This window comes from Alnus glutinosa, chromosome 8, assembly GCF_958979055.1.
Source record: "Alnus glutinosa chromosome 8, dhAlnGlut1.1, whole genome shotgun sequence".
Lineage (NCBI taxonomy): Eukaryota > Viridiplantae > Streptophyta > Magnoliopsida > Fagales > Betulaceae > Alnus > Alnus glutinosa.
The window spans coordinates 24,691,497-24,711,153 of NC_084893.1; the positions used below are offsets into that span (position 1 = coordinate 24,691,497).

At 35.0% G+C, this 19,657-nt stretch overlaps 1 protein-coding gene across 1 annotated transcript; it reads right to left on the reverse strand.

Moving 5' to 3' along the window:
* Positions 1-4,347: 4,347 nt before the first annotated feature.
* LOC133875712 (uncharacterized) lies at positions 4,348-6,058 on the reverse strand. The gene is made up of 3 exons (XM_062313922.1): positions 5,898-6,058; positions 5,698-5,752; positions 4,348-4,708 (listed from the first exon to the last, which is right to left on the reverse strand). Exons 1-3 carry the CDS (start codon positions 5,980-5,982, stop codon positions 4,552-4,554), a joined length of 297 nt encoding a protein of 98 aa, XP_062169906.1. The 5' UTR covers positions 5,983-6,058; the 3' UTR covers positions 4,348-4,551.
* Positions 6,059-19,657: the final 13,599 nt, after the last annotated feature.

Genomic DNA, 19,657 nt, shown 5'->3' on the forward strand with positions numbered 1-19,657 from the left:
TTATAGAGTTTTTGTTCCCTCGGTAAAACCGGTGGTGGTTGATCTTCCCCTAACCTTTGTGTTTGTGTATTCCCCTTGTTTCTCTAATACAGTCTGTCTTTGTATTGCTTAAATTTTATTGAAATTTTTGTTGGCTAATTGCTAGATCGACCCTCTTTTATTTTGAGAGTACGTTAATGTAAAGAGGCTCAAATGTAATTTATGTAATATTTGTGTTTTTGTGAGCCTTTTCAGCAATATATTTGGTAGCACATGCTACTTTGCTCTAAAAAGAGAAGAAGATAGGAACCCAACTTTCATACTCAGAACTTTGCATATTAGGCTGCTACTGCCAATTTTCTAGCAGCATTCCCTTCAGGATGTTCCCTCTCCTGAATCTCCCTTTGGATAATGGCAAAGATTCCCCTTAGTATTCATCAAAAAATAAAAAATTCCCCTTAGCTAGTGTTTTGAAGATCTCAGTTATAGTTTACTTTTGTTTCGAGTTCATGTATTTGGTTCATACCTTTTTTTCTTTTTTTTTTTTTTGTCCTTGTACTTTACCATATAATGATGTATTACAAATTTAATGATCATTTTAAAAATCACATCAAATTTGGAAGGTCACGAGGGAAACATGGGTCTTAATTACATTTAGCATTACTCAGCTTAGCCTCTATACGAGGGTGATTGTTGCATTAGAGGTGCACAACATGTGCACTCACCCCCCTCACATGAAGGTGGGGCTCAGTGTTTGTGCAGCTGTAGTTTTTTTAATATTTTCCTTGCCATTTTCCCTGACATTCACAATGGCTGACGCATTTTGAATTTCTCCAGGCATCTTCAAACCTCACATATGCTCCTATTTGATCTAGGATATAGCGATCTAGGATATAGCAAACTAGGTTGTGGGCCTTAGGTGGGAACCCTCCGCAATGCAATGGAGGTCATCATGATTCTCTGACAACTTTTCACACAATTAAAAACACAACTATCCTATGTGGCAGGAAATCATAAAATAGTTGCGATTTCTTCTTCTTCTTCTTCTTCTTTTCCCCAAAGAGCCTATGATTTCCTGCCACATAAAATAGTTGTGTAAAAAATTAGCAGAAAATGATATATATATAAATTCTGATTGTTGTCATCTGCAAAGAGTTGATATGGCTATGATTGACAACAAATTTGAAATTTTTGTTTTTACAGAATGAATAATCAATAAAATCAAAATTTCAATAGTCCATTGGCTACCCGATAATACATATTGTTGAAACAGTTTTTGATACGGTGACACAGGCTTTGGTAAAGTCTTTTCTTCTTCCCTGTAAAATAACAAATATCAACAAAGGAGCTCGCCGGAGGTGCCAGCTGGACCCACTCCGATGCCTAAATCAGTTCTTGGAAAGAATTCAAATAAAGTCTTTATCAACAAAAATTTATCTTTCTCATGCCTGGTGGTTTACACTTATTTATAGATGGAATTTTAACCATTGTTCCAGATCGGGTTGGAAACTGATTTTCCGTACAATCCTAATATCTTGGAATTTGATACTTCCAAGGTATTTTTGGGTTTCTATTGAAAGTTGTCTCTTGACGGGCCTTAATCTTAATTAGTTTTTCAGGCTTTATATATTAATGGGCTTACATAAATGCAATAAGCCCATTTTGCTAACTATTGAAAATATTTCCTAACATATTATGCGCAATGTTTGTTACATAGCATATAACCCACCGTTATCTACGATTGAGTCAAACGGGTTAAGAAGTGAGTAATTAGAATTGATTAATCTAAATTCAAGTAGTCCATAGGCTGCCCAATAATGCATATTATACGCAACGTTTGTTATAAAGCATATAACCCACCGTTTTCTACGATTAGAGTGAAACGGGTTAAGACGTAGGTAAGTAGAATTGATTAATCTAAATTTTTATAAAAAGAGAAATGTTGAAAACCACATTCTAATCTTATTGGATTTAACGTGGCACTGCCATCAATCTTTAGATTTTCTTTTTCTTTTTCTAACAATAACAGATTCAAAGGTTATTAGATACCGCCACATTAACCTAGTAGGATGTGAGCATGATTTTTTGAGAGCCCCTTCTGTCCGGTCTTGGCAGAGAACACGGGTTTTTTACCCACCAATAATTAGTCAACACGTCAGCTAAAAACAATAAAAACCAAAAAATTGAAATGCTGCTGATGTACTGAATCGTCTTCCCATTTTTCCCTTCTCTTCGTTCTTTCTTCTTCTATTCTCTTTCTTTCCTTTCACATGGACATGGTGAGGCAGAGGGAGAGAGTAGGTTCAAGAGGGGGAGATCGGGAGAGTGAGATCGGGGGAGAGATGCTGTTGGAGAGAGAGAGAGAGAGAGAGAGAGAGAGACGAACAGAGAGAGGATCTGATCAACGGTGGGCCAGTGCCGAAGGCGACGTCCAGTTCTGGGTCGTCGACCGGTGGCCGGATGTGCGATTTTCGGTGGCCAGAACTGACTTCCGGTGAGGCTGTGAAGGTCCGGCAATTCCTGTGGAGCGGTGATCACATCTGGTCCGGTGGTTTGGTGCCCTCGGCATTCTGGTTCAACCTGAGATGGTGAACGGCGATGCTGTCGGGGTCAAACTCGGGTCGGCCACAGCGTCAGCGGCGTTCAGCTCGAGCCTGGGCAGCGTCGGCGGTGTTCGGCTCGGGCCTGGACAACTTCGACGGCGTTCGGCTCGGGCTTGGACAGCTTCGGTGGCATTCGGCTTGGGCCTGGGTGGCAATTCACCGGTGTTGAAGAACAGAGGGTATTTTGTTTTTTAGCACGCGTTGAAGAAGTGGTTGTCTGTTTTGTTCTATTTTATTTTTTTTTTCCATGCTTACGTGTCAACCTTTCATTGAAAGGCAAAAAATGCCTAGTTTCTACCAGGACCGGATTGAAATTATTCCCTTATTTTTTTAGCTTTGTACTTATAAAAATTCACCTAAATGCAAAATCGTTTGAAATAAAATATTAATGTTGGCCCCCCATGTTCTAGTATTTTTCTTTTATAGAAATTTTCTATCTATTACAAATTTTTAGAATGTTATTTGTATAACTTCTAATTTAAGGAGTACAGAAAACAAAACAATCAGAACGAGACCATGGCAGTAGAACCAGAATCCATTATCATTGAGCAAATTTTTTTTTTATCACTTGAGTATATGAAGATCATAAACATGTGTTCAGAGTGAGACTATTTATTAGTTTTATTGCAATTAGTGAGATTTCAAACCCTTACAAGAACTGTTTCTATGAAACAAGAGGCCTCTTTAACCTTTTCCTTGGCATCTTCACCAGCCTACAAGCTGTTGGGATTTGGTGTTCTTGGTCACGATTGTGGCTTAGGAGTGTTTCTTTCTGTCCAATGCATGTGGAGGTAGTAAGGGATACCACAACATCTCGGACCAGGATCCGTTACAATTGGGGATCCCCGCCAATTTTCCCCGCCCACTGTGATTAGGAAAGGGATGTAATGGGGCTTGGTGGGGCCGCCACCTATCCAGACAGGGGCTCCCTATCGAAGCAGAAGTCCCCTCTCCGGCAAGGAGCCCTCTCTCACATGGTTGTTGCAATTTCCCTACCCCCACTTCTTTGGGAAGGGGGATTGAGAATTGCAGCAAATCATCGTCCCAACATCTCAGGAGCTCATTATACTCTGTATTCTTGTAAAAATTATTTTGAAACGAGAGCAATTTGGTCATTCAATATAGATGATTTCTTTGCTTGCATCTTCCTCTCACTAGAGAAATACCCCATTAGTCAATAAATAAATTTCCAAAAATAAAAAATAGCCACCAAGATCACACAAATTTCCAATATGACGACCCCAAATTATAGACATTTTCATCCCTTTTTTATACTAAGATTATCAACATATAAAAATTCTACATACCCTAATAAATGTTAATTATTAATTAATTTGCCATTCGTCTCTCAACCTGCTTAAGAAAAATACGATTTGATGAATGAAACAAGATATTGGTGAAACAGATTGTAGGGAGTTTTAATCAACTTTTTAGATTGCGCAAGAAAAATAAAATAACACTAAGATATAGAATTGAATAAGATTAATGTTTTTATACAAAAATTTTGGACGATTATTAAAAATATTTCTCTTCTTCAAATGGATTTTTGTAATTTGACTATTTCCCAAAAAAAAAAAAAAAGGAAGTTCAGATTAAAAGAGGCTTTTGTCTTCCAAGATAAACGACAAAAAAATTAATATGGCCCCCCAAGATAAAACTCATAGTCCCTCCCCTGCAGAGAACCATCCGAATTTATTCTTAAGTTTATGTCCTATCACAGGCAAACTCAGCAGATCATAATCCTCAATATCATGAACCACTAAAATATTAACAATACTATAAATTATATTTCAATTACTTGAACTAGCAAAAACATTAAACTAATAACAACTCTAAAGCTTACAAAAAAGAGAATACAAATTACCCTGTTGTAAAGGTAAGTAAACTGATGCAGAGATCACAAAAAGGAATTGATGATTCTAAGCCACTCCTATAATGTTATGGTCATGTAGATGAGATACTTGATTCTTCAGTCATACAGTGTTTTGGCAGATTGTGTTCTCGACTTTTTGCTTTCATGCTTTGAAGCTTTCTCAACATACATCTCATTTTTAGATATAGCTTTTGCTACGGCTTTCATCCTTCGGACATTTTTTGATCTCTTCATTGGTCTTCCCTTCACCTTTCTGTTTAGAAAAGAGGTACGTGATTAGAGGAAGAAAAAGAATAAATACAGGATTAAAATAGTAATCACATTTGAAACCAAAACAAGGTAAGGGTTAGAGTAAACTTAAGTGAGAAAAAGAAAAACTAGCCATTTGACGATGCGTGATAAATTTGTTGTCAACATATTTCTAGGTTAGCAATAGTTCTTATAAATTAAAAAAGAACGGATTTTGAATCGATAGATTCATTAAAATAAACGATAATCAGATAGATGCAAAACATACAAATAAATTAAAAGTCTGCCAATTCGAAAAAAAAATTGTACCTATCTAAGGGCTCGTGAACCATACAAAGCCAGTATATAGGTATCAAAAGCCACGCATTTAAGATTTAAGATTAAGATCCCAGAAAGGTTAGATATAGAAAATGCCAGAGCAGCAACAAAACATGCACATCCAGAAAAGCCCGGGCTCCTATTCCCCTACTTCAAAAGGTGCCATAAAAACAAGCAAAAAGGAACCTTAGCTTCAAAACCAGAACTACCTCTGGTTTGGAGCTTCAAACCATGGCTCCCTATTCGTACAGCATGCAAAAGTCACAAGGAAAAAGCAGAATGAGCACATGACTCCAGAGCTAATTGGGAAGAAAGCAGAAAAGCTATCTCCATGAGCTGAAATAAAATTTCAGAAAAAGGAAAAGATCATCCCCAACTGGTTAACAGCTCTTTCTCCCTCTCATCTCGACCTTGCAGAGCATCTGACATTAATCTTAAACTCTTCGCTACAATTGGAGGATGACAAAAACAAGATGCTAGTACATACAATCCAGAGCACAATACCGATGTAATGGGTTTATGATAAAATTACAACAAACGATCATAGTGACTAAGCAGCCAATATGGTCAGACAAATATTGTTCAGACCTACAAAGAATATTTCAGCTATTTTTCACTGGGAAACACAGTTTTCTAGACAACCCTAGTCATAATTGAATTGTTGTTAATACTTACTGAATGTGAGCAGCAGAAGCTGGCCTCTGAATTACAGCCTCTGTCGTGTCCATTACTGCACAAAACAACGAAAAAGGTGTAAATTTTACTTCGACAACAAGCACGCAGAATAGAAATCAAAAATAGAAACAACAAAAAATTGAAAAAATTCAAAGACTATTTTTCCTTCGTTTTCCTCCGCAGTGCAGATGAAGGGGTACCTTGAGGGAGATCTGAAACTGGCTCTTCGGCAATATCCATTGAAACGGCAGCGTTTCGCTTCTTCTGGTTCCTGTTCTTCCCCATCGCTCTGTGTGTGTGTGAGAGAGAGAGAGAGAGAGAGAAAGAGGGAGATTGAAGGCAAAAACCCTAGCTCAAGCGATACCATCCTGGGCCGTAATGGATCAAGGCCCACTTTAATTTTAATTTGGGCCAAGATTATGGGTTTCTAAATTAGCAAAATAAATCTTTACCAAAATCCCAAGAAAAAAGAAAAGGGAAAAAGAGAATCAAACTTTGGCCAACAAATTTTAACAAGACTCACGAACTGACATGAATCTGACACGAAATTAACGAACTAGATTTGAGGGATGAAACCCGTTTAATTATAATTTATCTATGTAGTCTTATAATCAAGTCTCGACACGATCCAAACCGACACGCAAACACGACCTACAACTTCTAGCAAAGCAAACATTACTACCACTTCCTTAATGCACTAATCAATTAACCCAGGATAGTTCGAATAGTGTGTGTGTGCATGCTACAAGAAGTAAAACAGTGGGCCATTTGCCATTTATAGGCACTCATTGAAACCCAGAAGCAAAATAGCATGCATGTATGGTGTCAAATAATTGATTTTGCGTGGCTAGCATGTGTTTAGCCACTTTCAGCATTGGTAATGACCATTGCCAGATGGTGTGTCCCATCATATAAATCATTGTTGTGCAAAAACAGCAGCTACTTCCATTGTTGTTTGGAATTTTTCTTCTTGGCAATACCCGGCTAAGTATTTCAATGGTCCCCATTTAATTCGTTAGGTGTGGATTGTTTTGGCAGTATGCTATCAACCAGGCCACGTGCACCTTGTTTGTAGGGTAACAAATTCATATGATTTATCAACATTTAAATCAACAAATATTTATAAGAAATTAAAGAATATGCACTAAAGTATTTATTATAACCCTTTTATAAACTAACATAATAGTTCATATTCTACAGAAATAATGATCACATGAATTCTCACGTGACAGCTTGTAAATGTGGCACCACAGTTTAATAGTTGACGTAAGAAGTATCATGTAAATTATCATGCACGTTAGAGTGTTCAGTAACCGAGTGTGTTCACACTCGGACTCGACAAACAAATGTGATGCATTGTGAAGAAATTAATAGTATATTCCATAGTAGTAAATATTTAATTTATTATTATTATTTTAAGTAAATAGTTTAAAACTTAGTGATTCATAAAGCAGGATTGTGTTAAAGGGAGCGCAAGCTGGGACCCTTGCTAAAAGAATTGGACGTGATTGATGCCCCTTTGGCTGGAGGGCCTGCTTGGCTTGGTGCCCACTCATGTCAAGTCCCATATCATTAGTGGGAAAGCAATTTGTGTTCGTGCCTAGAGTGCGGATCGTGTTTAGGTATAAGAGTTTATAAGTCGATCTTAATTTGATTTACATAATTAAATTAATTAAAACTTTTAATTTTAATTTGTTAATTTTGTGTTTAGTTCGTATGTTGTGTAAAAAATTGACAGTCCTAATATTGCTTGGCGGATTCGAATTGTGTCAAGATATATGTATAAAATTATATTAGTCAACTATAACCCGATTCATTTAATTAAATGGGTTAAAACTCTCAACTCTAACTTATTAATTTCGTATTAAATTTGTGTCGAGTTTGCTAGTCGTATAAAAAAATATGAGCTTTAATAGTTAGTGTGAAAATGTTCTATTAACAATTTTTTTTTGATAAAAAAAAAGGATTAAATACCCTAGAGGTACCTGAGTTTTACGTGATTTTAAATTTAGTACCTCAGTTTTGTTTTGAATCATAGGTGGTACCTGAATTAAGGGTAAAAACCCATTTGGTACCTCTGTTAGATTTTCCGTCCGAATTTTAACGGCTCGCCACGTGTCAACCGCTGAGGTTGACACGTGGCACTACATAAAAAAAATTAAAAATTAAAAATTGAAATCTTTAGAAAATTATTAAAAATAATAAAATTTTAAAAAGGAAAATTAAAAAAAGAAAAAAGAATGAGCCACCCCCCTTGGCCACCATGGGGGTGGCCGGCCACACCCATGTTGGCCAAGGAGGTGGCCCAGCCACCCCCTTGGCCGGTCTGGCCGGTCTGGGGTGGCCGAACCACCCCCTATGGGGTGGTTTGGCCACCCCACAGTTAAAAAAAAAAAAAAAAAAAAAAAAAAAAATTTGAAGGGTTTTGGCCCTAGGGGGGCCGGACTGGGGGTGGCCGAACCACCCCCGTGGCCCTAGGGGGTGGTTCGGCCACCCCCTAGGGCCAAAACCCTTCAAAAAAATTTTGAGGGTTTGCCCTTGGGGGTGGCCGAACCACCCTTTAGGGCCACGGGGGTGGTTCGGCCACCCCCATACAGGCCGGACTGGGGTGGCCGAACCACCCCCGTGGCCCATGGGGGTGGTTCGGCCACCCCAAGGGCAAACCCTCAATTGCTTTTTGGATGGGTTTTGGCCCTTGGGGGTGGCCGAACCACCCCCTAGGGCCACGGGGGTGATTCGGCCACCCCAGGCCGGCCTGTATGGGGGTGGCCGAACCACCCCCGTGGCCCTAGAGGGTGGTTCGGCCACCCCCAAGGGCAAACTCTCAATTTTTTTTTAATGGGTTTTGGCCCTAGGGGGTGGCCGGCCACCCCCATGGTGGCCAAGGGGGGTGGCTCAGCCACCCCTCTTCTTTTTTCTTTTTTTAATTTTCTTTTTTAAAATTTTATTATTTTTAATAATTTTCTAAAGATTTCAATTTTTAATTTTTAATTTTTTTTTATGTAGTGCCACGTGTTAACCTCAGCGGTTGACACGTGGCGAGCAGTTAAAATTCGGACGGAAAATCTAACAGAGGTACCAAATGGGTTTTTACCCTTAATTCAGGTACCACCTATGATACAAAACAAAACTGAGGTACTAAATTTAAAATCAGGTAAAACTCAGGTACCTCTAGGGTATTTAACCCAAAAAAAAATGAAATGAAAATATACATATTATCAACTTGTTAATGTTTCTCCGTACTATTATTTACATCAAAGTCTCTTCTAAACTACTAAATATTGTCAATGTCCCCAAGGCTAGAAAAAAGACGCAAAAAAAAAAATTGAAAAAAAAAAAAACCAAGAACTGATTTTGTTTTAATTTTTATTATGTATATTTTTATCATTTAGGAAAATATTAACATTTTTTAATAGTTTAATTATGGAAAACATTGAGGTGATTGATAGTTGGGGTCAAATATTGATAATATATTAATAAAAGATAGTTGGAGTTGGAGGGTAGGTGTCCTTTTCCTTATTCCTTTTATTCTCTCTTTTTGCCATATCCTTGACTTGGTGGCTACTCAAACAGAACATGCATGAGAGAAGCCCAAGGAGCTGAAAACTTTGGCGAGCTCTTTTTAGACCAACTGACACCATTCCACTCTGCCAAGACAAGCCAGTACATTTTCAGAAACTTCATCCTCCTTTCAATGATGTTCAATGATTGTAAGCACATGACAGAAACAAAAAAAGGGAGCAATCTAAGGGCATTTACACATACCCTAGAGTAAAAGTCGCTCTTAGGCCATTCATTTTGTTTGTGTTTTTCTTTTCGCCATAGGATTTTAATTAGTTCAATCAAAAACCACAACATCGTACCTAACAACTTTAAGTAAAGCATGATAACCACAACATCTTCAAAACAATGGATTTAGAGGCTAGGATAGTCACCTAATCGAATTAGATGTGAAGTGTGAACCTATGCCTTGGTGTAAAAGTGGTTCATTATTTACCCCTTTTTTTTCTTCTTAAGGTTAGGATGTGAGAGGCCAAATATATGGCATGCTCAGCCAAATCAGATTGGAAGAACAGATTTGGGAGCTTAGAATTCGGGTCAAGATAATAAAGTTAGAACTGCAAGTCTTTACTAGATCTCGAAGGCCAATGTAAAAGAACAAGATAGAAAACATACTATAAGACTCGATGAGAGGAAAAAATTTAGGTAGCTCTACTAGCAATATCAGCATAATGGACTTGTTTGGCAAAGAATAAAACAAAACAGAGTAGTGGGTTGTTAGTTTTGGAATTAGTAAAAAGTGATATAAAATAAAAAGAATTTGTATAAAAAAAGTGAAAAAGTTTTGTATTGTAGTGAATTTTTTTATTTGAATAGTAATAAAAAATTATTGATGTGATATAAAAAGTGAAAAAAGTGGAAATGTTTTAATGTTTGATTGTTATTGAAAAATGTAAAAATAAAATAAAAAAAATGTGAATAGTGACCGGCACTATTCTGTAATGTCCCGGAGCTTACCAAACAAACTCATGGCTATGTACTTAAATAAAGATAGTCTCCCCCTAACATAATGGAATTGTAGGACCGAAGATAACTATATTACGTGACTTTAGTCTGAATTAAACTCAAATAGCTAGCATAGAATCCAACTAAGTACCCAAAACTCCAAGTGAATTAATACTTTACATAAGGTAATGCCATATCACCATTCCATATCTCAACCATACACTCATACTCGTAGACTTCATCTTAAAAATAAAAAATAAAAACCCTAGTTCTCCTTTAGAGCAATATATGCTTTCTTTTGCTAATTTAAGCGTCGGAAAGTTCTCCCGTTGTCAAGTTCCGACAAGTCTCCGACTATCCTTACTTGTTGTGCAAGTGTTCGTTGACTAAATTTAACTGTGCAATCAATTACATCATCGAGATACTGTGATCAATAATATATATATATATATATAACATTTCATAATCTGGGTATGATATAAAGATGGTAGTTGAATCAGAAAACTTACCTAGCTAGCAACTTTAGTAAAGCATGATAACGAAATGGAATTGATGTGAATTTTAAGGTGATTAGCATGCAAGTGGATTGTTTTTATTTTAGTCAAGGATTGAGAGGAAACTAAATAATAAGAAGTTAAGAAGTGGCGCATGCAGTGATAATTAGAGCACTTTTGGATTTTGGAAGTGGAATGATTGCGTTTGGTGTAGGCTTTGTATATAGCTAGCCTCCGGTAATATCGGTAAACGAGTTCCGATATTCCAGACAAACTTCGTGGTGGACCAATTAATTTCATGTTGCTTAATTAATTTGTTTAATTAATTAAAAGATGTTGCTAATCCAGAGGTATGACGTGCATGGCACGATCCTGAGGTTGCGAGAGAATGTCTAGATTTTGGAACTACCGTACCACTACGTAGTTCATCGATCAAGTAAAAAAAAGCTAATAACTTATATATACTTTTTAATCTTTTTTTCTTCGGATTTATTTTGGGGAAAACAAATTACCTCGAACTTTAATGAATATTGAATGGTGCAGGAGAATTGTTTGCGTCAAAATAAATATTTATTTGTCAATTATTTAAATTCATGAAAAGAAATAAGAATATAATATAGCACATTGAACTTTATTTTATAAACGTAGGTCAAAGAACGAATTACCTAACAAATTTTGTCTTTATTTTATTATTCTGCATTGACATGTCAAACGAGAACTATGTCACATTAATTGATTGTTCTAACGTGGCATAACGTGCATTAATTAAGTGGATGATAGGTTGACAAACTGATCTATTTGAAACAAGGGAAAAATCTAAAGAAGTGATATATCTTGGGTGAGACTGAATTGGGATGCTGCACGCACTTCATGAGCAATCCAAGACTATGGGAGTGGGGGTGGTGATTAGGGAAGTTGAGGGAGCAGTTTTGTTAGCTCTGTCCGCCAAGATCCTATTTGTTGTGGACCAAACGATTGCTGACTGTGGCTGCATGGAGGGCAATGGAGTTGGGGCGTGAATTGAGGTACCATAAGATCGTTCTGGAAGGCGACTCATTGAGTGTAGTAAACGTTCTGAAACAAAATACTCCATGTTGGAACTACTACAGTCAGCTACTCGAGGATACTCGAGTTAGGCTGCAGTTGTGTAGTTCGGCATATTGGCAGAACAACTAATACAGTTGCTCACCAATTAGCCAAGTTTGCTTTGTCTGTGTCGATGGATTTGGTGTGAATGGATGAATGTCCTCCTCCTATCTGCAATATTGTAATTGCAGAGCAAGTTATTCCTGATTAATGATATTCAACATCTTTTTTTAAAAAAAAAAAAAAAAATTGTTGAAATCGAAAACTTATGGATTAAATTTGATTGCTAAAAAATAAAAAAGAAAAAGAAAATAGGAGATGATCAAGGAATCTTCCCCTTGTCCATTAGTCTATAGCCTTATTTAGAGAAAATACCATAATTGTTGAGGAATACCTTGGTCGGTAGGCAACCTTAAGAAATAAAAGCAATATTCCCCTATTATGGTATTTTATCCCACCTTTTTTTTTTTTTTCTAATTGAAAAAAAAAAATGTTATGTTACCTAATTAAGAAGCTCAGTTAGATGCCTAGATTATGAAGACAAGTAAGCGCAGAGTTTAAGGCATATAAAAGTGAAAATGGGTTTTGAAAAGAATAAAGTTTTCTTTTAAATTTAGTTTGAGGAGCTTTCTTCAATTTAATTTATTAAAATGACATTAAAAAAATGCATTTAAGAATTATATATATTTTAGACATATGTCAGTTTAATATACTGAATTAAAAAAATAAAAAAATAAAAAACTAATTTTTAAAAAAATAAAAAATTCTAGACAATATCATTGTACAATGTTGTATTATTATGTCATCAACAACTCTCGACAAAAGAAGAAGTGAGAGAGAGGGACAGGGACAAGGATTTCTTAATTTTAAATAAAATTGATAGTATTAATTTTATAAACTGGATTTTAAAGTTGTTGCAATAGTATACATAATTCTATATTTTTTAATTTTTTTTTTAAAAGACATGTTAACATTGACATCATATATACTGTAAAATATATTAACTTTAAATTATAATTATGAAATAAATATTATTTATTTCATTTAAATTTGGGAGATCATATTCCTAGGGATCGAGTCTTAAACTTTCTAATCCTTATCAGATTCCATAGGATCAAAGCATTAGTCATTGCTATTCGATCAGAATATTGTTCTAACCATGCAATCATAACAAGCATTTGGTATGCAACCAAATTGTAACAAATGGGGTCACAAGTTCTCCCCTTTTCTGACCAAATAATAAAGTGGGTCACCATATCTATAAAAAATAAAGTGGGTCACGATATCATAACCTCCAAACTATGTTTTAGCAATGGAGTTGAAAAGGAAAAAAAGAACGAGCATTATTTCCATGATATAAATTTCTTAGAAATTAAGTTCTTGGATTTTTTTTTTTTTTTTTTAAATCACGTCATCAAAGTAGTAGGATTGATAATTTTTTACACAACTTGCGAATTCGACATAAATACGATGCGAAGTTATAGGGTTTGAGTTTAGACTAAATGGGTTTCTGGTTATAAACCATGACACGTTTATAAATGGGTCAAACGGGTCAATTCGTTTATGACACATCAACCTGTTTATGAGTCTTATAAACATGTCGTGTTTGGGTTTCGTGTCTCAACTTATTTAACTAATCATGTCGGGTTCGGATTGACTGAAATGAGTTGGTTGGTCCATCGAATAGACTCAAACCCGTTTTATCGACCCTAATTAAAAGTATCACATAAATTGAATTTAAAAATAATTTTTACAACCCAATATATAAGAAATTTCAGTATTTATTTCCTGTAACACTGGGATTAGGTGGTCTTTGCCTGTTCAGACAACCATAGAAAATGTGGTTTTGCCGGGTTTAATTTCTTGCAGCTTTTTGTTGACTTATCCATTTGCTTCTGCTTTTTTTTCCCCCCCAATTAGCGGGGGCCACGTTACCGTTATGATAATCTCCCTCCAGTACGTGATAATATATTCTTACGTATGATTTGAGTTGCTCAAATTACAGATTTAGCCTTCTCTAAAGCCAAAATCATTCAAACTTGCTCTATTATTACTCTGAGAGAGAGAGAGAGAGAGAGAGAGAGAGAGAGAGAGAGTGGTGGAAATCTCTTCTTATTGAAGCTTTTCTATAGTTGGTGTGATTTAATCCTTTTACTTTTTTTGTTTTAACATATATTTAATCTGTACATATTCGGAATTTAGAAGGTAAATACTTATTTGATCTCAATAAATGGAGTGATTTTATAGCATTTGCCTTGCTATCATTGATTATTAGTTATAATATAACCCCCCCCCAAAAAAAAAAAAGTTGAAATGAGGACATATTAATTAATACTATTTAAATTTCCTAATTTGAGCTGTTACATCAACCATATTTCAATTCCTAGGAAGGAGTTGAATGATATATTCAGACAATCATACTTGCAGCCATATTGAGGAAAAAAACAAAGGTCCTTAACTAACTAAACCATATTATAATTAATGCCATTTCACATGTCATGAGTTAAATAATTTTTCTTTATTATATTTATAAAAAATTGAAAAAAAATAAAAAGCTAAAATAAACCTTCATTTTTTTATGGGATAATTGCACCGTTGGTCCCTGTGGTATACCATAATTATTTTCCACTCCCTATGGTTTAAAAAGTTCATGGGAGGTCCTTCTGATATGCAATAATTACAAATCGATCCCTGGCGTCAAATTCTGTTAAATTTTTTAACAGATTCCATCAAATGCCACGTCAGCGCCACGTGTCGTCATCTTATTGGTGACACGTGGCGCTGACATGTCTAATTTTAATAAAATAATATAAATTTATTAAAAAATAAATAAAAAATACTTATTTTTTTTTTTTTTAAAAAAAAAAAAATGGGGAAATGGGGTGGCCTGGCCACCCCCAGCCCATAGGGGTGGCCGCGCGCCACCCCCAGAGGCCGCCTGGGGTGGCGCGCGGCCACCCCTAGATCTACTAAGGGTGGCCCGATGGCCACCCCCGGCCACTGGGGGTGGCCGCGCGCCAGCCCCAGAGGCCACCTGGGGTGGCGCGCGGCCGCCCCAGTGGCCGGGGGTGGCCATCGGGCCACCCTTAATAGATCTAGGGGTGGCCCGAAGGCCACCCCCTGGGCCTTGGGGGTGGCCGCGCGCCACCCCTTCAGCTTTTTTTTTTTTTGTTTTTTTTTTAAATTTTTTTTGAATTTTTTTTATAAAAAAATAAGTATTTTTATTTATTTTTTAATAAATTTATTTTTTTTTTATTACGGTAGACACGTGTCGCCATCTTATTGGCGACACGTGGCGCTGACGTGGCATTTAACGGAATCTGTTAAAAATTTTAACAGAGTTTGACGCCAGAGATCAATTTGTAATTATTGCATATCACGAGGACCTCCCATGAACTTTTTAAACCATAGGGAGTGAAAAATAATTATGGTATACCACAGGGACCAACGGTGCAATTATCCCTTTTTTTATTATTAAATCATTCTCTTTATTATTATTTTTTTTTTTTACGAAGTGATATTTCAGCACCACATGGTATTGTTAGATTGCTATGATGCCATTTGTAAATACTTATAAGAAAAAATTAGTTACATATGTACTATTACTCTAAAATGATAAAGTAAATTGCAATTAGAATTCCTTCAAATTATTTATAAAAGCTAAATCTCACATAATAAAGAGTTAATGAATGTGAGATTTAACAATCATGAATACATTTATAATCTACACATTCAATGTGGACAATCTACCCAATACGAAACTAACTTTTTGAGTGTCATAGGTGGAACCACTCCCTCCACCACCCAAACAGTAGGGTAACTCACATGGTCACCTGAGGTTTTCAACCCCCACTGCATGGGTGTGGTTGCAATCTCCTGGTGGAAATGGATCCTCTTCATTTCAAATAAAATTGATAGGAGCTGATTAGTTATAAAACAATGAATAAAATTGTCATTTCAATTTTTTAGACAATTTTACTTACTGTTTTAAAATTAACCGTACCCTTGTGAGGGGTGGAAGGGGTGAATCATCACTTCCATCCCCATCCATCCCTCCTTTGCGATTCACGTTTTTTCCTTCAGGTACTGACCAATGCCTGACTTCCCACATCGTTCATTGACATGCCTTGGAACTCGGATTTTGATCGAAATTCGTGGTATAATTCGAGTTGTTTTTAAATTCTCGGGTTTTAAAAAAACTAGGTTATTGTAGCTTTTTTTTTTGGGGGGGGATCCAAACAGACCCTAAAGAATTAAAAATGTGATTTTAAAAACCGAGAGTAAATTAAAAGCACATGAAAACTCAGTGAGTTGTTATGACATTTTCCTAAGAATTATAAAGAATTTTGATATGATAGTAAATGAAAGCCCCCTCTCAAGCAAGAAAGAAATGGCTTTTCCCACAATGGAGTCACCATTTACTTTATTTATTATTATGGTAAATATATTTATTATTTAGTAATATGAAGTAAGAAATTATAAGGGATAGGGGAGATCTTTGTCACTGTGGCCAAAGATCTAGAAATAGGGAGATGGGCACAAAAGGAACAGGCATCGACCCATCGAGCTACAAGATGGGCACAAAATAATTTGCTTTACACTGTGAGTGAGTCAATTTTAAGGAAACTCAAATTACAGTTGGAATGTCCTTCCAACCAGACCAAAAATCCATCCCCTTTTCAAGCCCTAGAGGCTAGAATGATTCCGACATTCTATGAGTCTATGTCCTCTTTGCCCACAAGACATTGAATCGTATGGTCATTTATTTTTAATAGGGCACACATGCTTATTTGGAGACAAAAAAAAAAAATACAAAAAGGCGTACAATTTATTAAAGTATTGATTAAATGATTAAATTTATATCTTCTTATCAGTTTTTAGAACAAGTAATGATTTAACATGATATCAGAATTAGAAATTATAAGTTTATTCTATGAGTCTATGTCCTCTTTGCCCACAAGACATTGAATCGTATGGTCATTTATTTTTAGTAGGGCACACATGCTTATTTGGAGACAAAAAAAAAATACAAAAAGACGTAAAATTTATTAAAGTATTGATTAAATGATTAAATTTATATCTTCTTATCAGTTTTTAGAATAAGTAGTGATTTAACATGATATCAGAATTAAAAATTATGAGTTTGAACTTTGATTTACAATTCACCCAATTTCAATTAACATGCGTTGAAGGTAGCCAAATAACAATTCTATTTTTAAGTAATAGTGATAACTTCACAAAAGGGTATCGAATTATAAGTAGTTTTGATATAAGGGTACTGAGTTAGCAAACGTCTCAAACTGTGGTATCCACATTTTCAAACAGCTCACTTAAGGGTACTCGGTTAGGATTTGCTATTAAAAAAAATACCCTTATTTTTGTTTAAAAAAGAAAAGAAGAAATGTTAGATTTAGGTGTTGGTGTTAGTCAGAATTTAACAGAATTTACAAAAATACCCATGCTTGAATCTTTTAAAATTTATATATATATATATATTTAAAAAAAAAACATAGAAATGTTTTGAGAATTTTGGTAAGATTTAATAGTAAATCATAACGGATTACCCTTAAGTAAAATGTTTAGAAATGTGAATACCCTAGTTTGAGACGTTTACTAGTTTAGTACCATTATCTCAAAACGACGTATAATTCGAAACCCTTTTACGAAGTTATTCTTAAGTAATAAGTTAACCTTACCACTTGCAAAAATTAAGTATTTGTTTTGTCAAGATATTCCTATAAAAAGATGTGAAAAGTTTTTTAAAAGATATATGCTAAAGAGATTTTATCTTTTATTTGTTGATAATTTTAGTAGTATAAGCATGATTTTGTCCCTTAAAAAAGAAAAAGAAAAAAAAGAAGTGTTTTAAGATACATATTAGTAAACATAGCCCCCCCCAATATCTAAACTGGGAATCCCCCCCTCCCCGGAAAGGATCATTATCATCATCTCTTTCAAGTATTTTGTTGCCTTAAATAATGGATTTAATTCGGCTTTCCGGCCTTCTCCATGCCTGCTATTTTTTCTGTCGGGACTCTTCGGACTGCCCGATGTACGCAGCTTCTAAACTCATCCTAATACGCAGCTCTTCTCGCCGTTGAAACAGCCTCTCTTCTAAATTTGGAGATGACATCATTCATGTCTTATGATTGGACACTCATAAATGTTCTCTCATGTCGCCAGAAGACATGCATACACCCACAAACTACAAACCTTCATGACTTTTTCCCATCCTATTTTTAGTTTCTTTCTTTCTTTTTTCCCCTAATTTTCTATGCATTTGCTTCTTCAATTATCACAAAAGAGGATTGGGATTAGGTTCGGTACTTCTTTTAACGGTTCATATTTAATTATAAATTTTTTCATGAGAAAGAGAAAAGTGAAATTAGATATAGACCGTTGAAAAAAACTATAAAATATGCGTTGTAGTTATTTTTTTTTTTAAGTATTTAAGCCAAATCTCACAAAAAGAACACTTTTGTCTTATGTATCCAGGTAGTAGTCCGACACTTTCTCTTATGGTCTGTTTGAAATTGTGTTGAAAAATATAAGGCATGTTTGGGTAATAATTGTTTTTTTAAAAAAAATATATTTTATTATTTTTCAAAAACATGTTTGGGTTGTTTTTTATAATTCAAATTCGATTCAGATTTTATCCAACTTTTTCTAATTTTGTTTTAGGTTTTCTAAACCATCAAAACATACTTTCAAAATACAAGTTCTTTTGGTATTTGCAATTTTAAATATAATATATAAAAATCGCATATCCAAACGGACCCATAGCTTTTATCTATAGAAAAAAAAAAAAAAAAAAAAAAAACCTAGAAAGAGCTTTTTAGAAAGAAAGAAAGAAAGAAAGAAAGAAAAAAAAAATCTTATTTTTAAGCTTTAGAGCAAAAAGTCACAAAAGTGCTTTTTAAATTTTTTTACCAAGTTGATTTATTATTGTCTGGCATAACTTTTTATATACTAAAAACACTTTTTAAGCTCATTAACACAATCTCAAACATTTTGAATACATATAAAAATAGAGAGATTCAGAAATTTGGGTTATATTTATTATCGACTTTGTTTTTTGTTTTCACAAATATTTTTTTAAACAAAAACTAAAAATATCTTTCAAAACACTAACAGATATATCCTTGATATATATATATATATATATTTTTTAAATAGATTGATATATCCTTGATAATTAAATGAAAAAAAAAATCAATTCCTATTAATAAAAAGCTCCCTTAAATTTAATGAAGGGGGTACTATTGACTATTGCCCATGGGCTGGTAATAATTTAAAAGTTCCCTCCAACTCCAATACTACACTGTCACGCTCACCAAAATTCCGACTTTTGTAGTTTTGTATACTCTTTGTACGTCAGTCTCAAGTCATATTCATGATTTAGAATTTCAAAACATCTCTGCCATCAACAAAGTGAAGAGCGCTCAGCGACAAAACACATTTTCTTATCCTTCTTCGCACGTCGAAGAAGCTTGCCCCAGCCACTTCCTGCCATTTATTTTATCTACCCAATGCTGACCTTATTCCATCATATATTTACAAACTTGCCCATGGATCTTAGCCATTTTAGATATATAAATTACATATTTTGCTTGGGTAGTAGGTTCTTGAAGTTTGCCTAATGCACGTCTAGAGGTCTAGGTGTTGCTTGATTTTTCTTCTAAACTCTATCTTCAAAAAAAAATGTAGCATCAAATAGTGTGGAGTAGGTTTAGCCCGTAAATGATCGGAGCAATGTTATCTACTGCACTTCTATTAACTATTGAATCGGCCTATGTTAAAAATAAAGATAAAAATTTAAGAACTGATGATCATTGTCACATCATCTCAAATGGTGTAATATCTTGAATAATTGA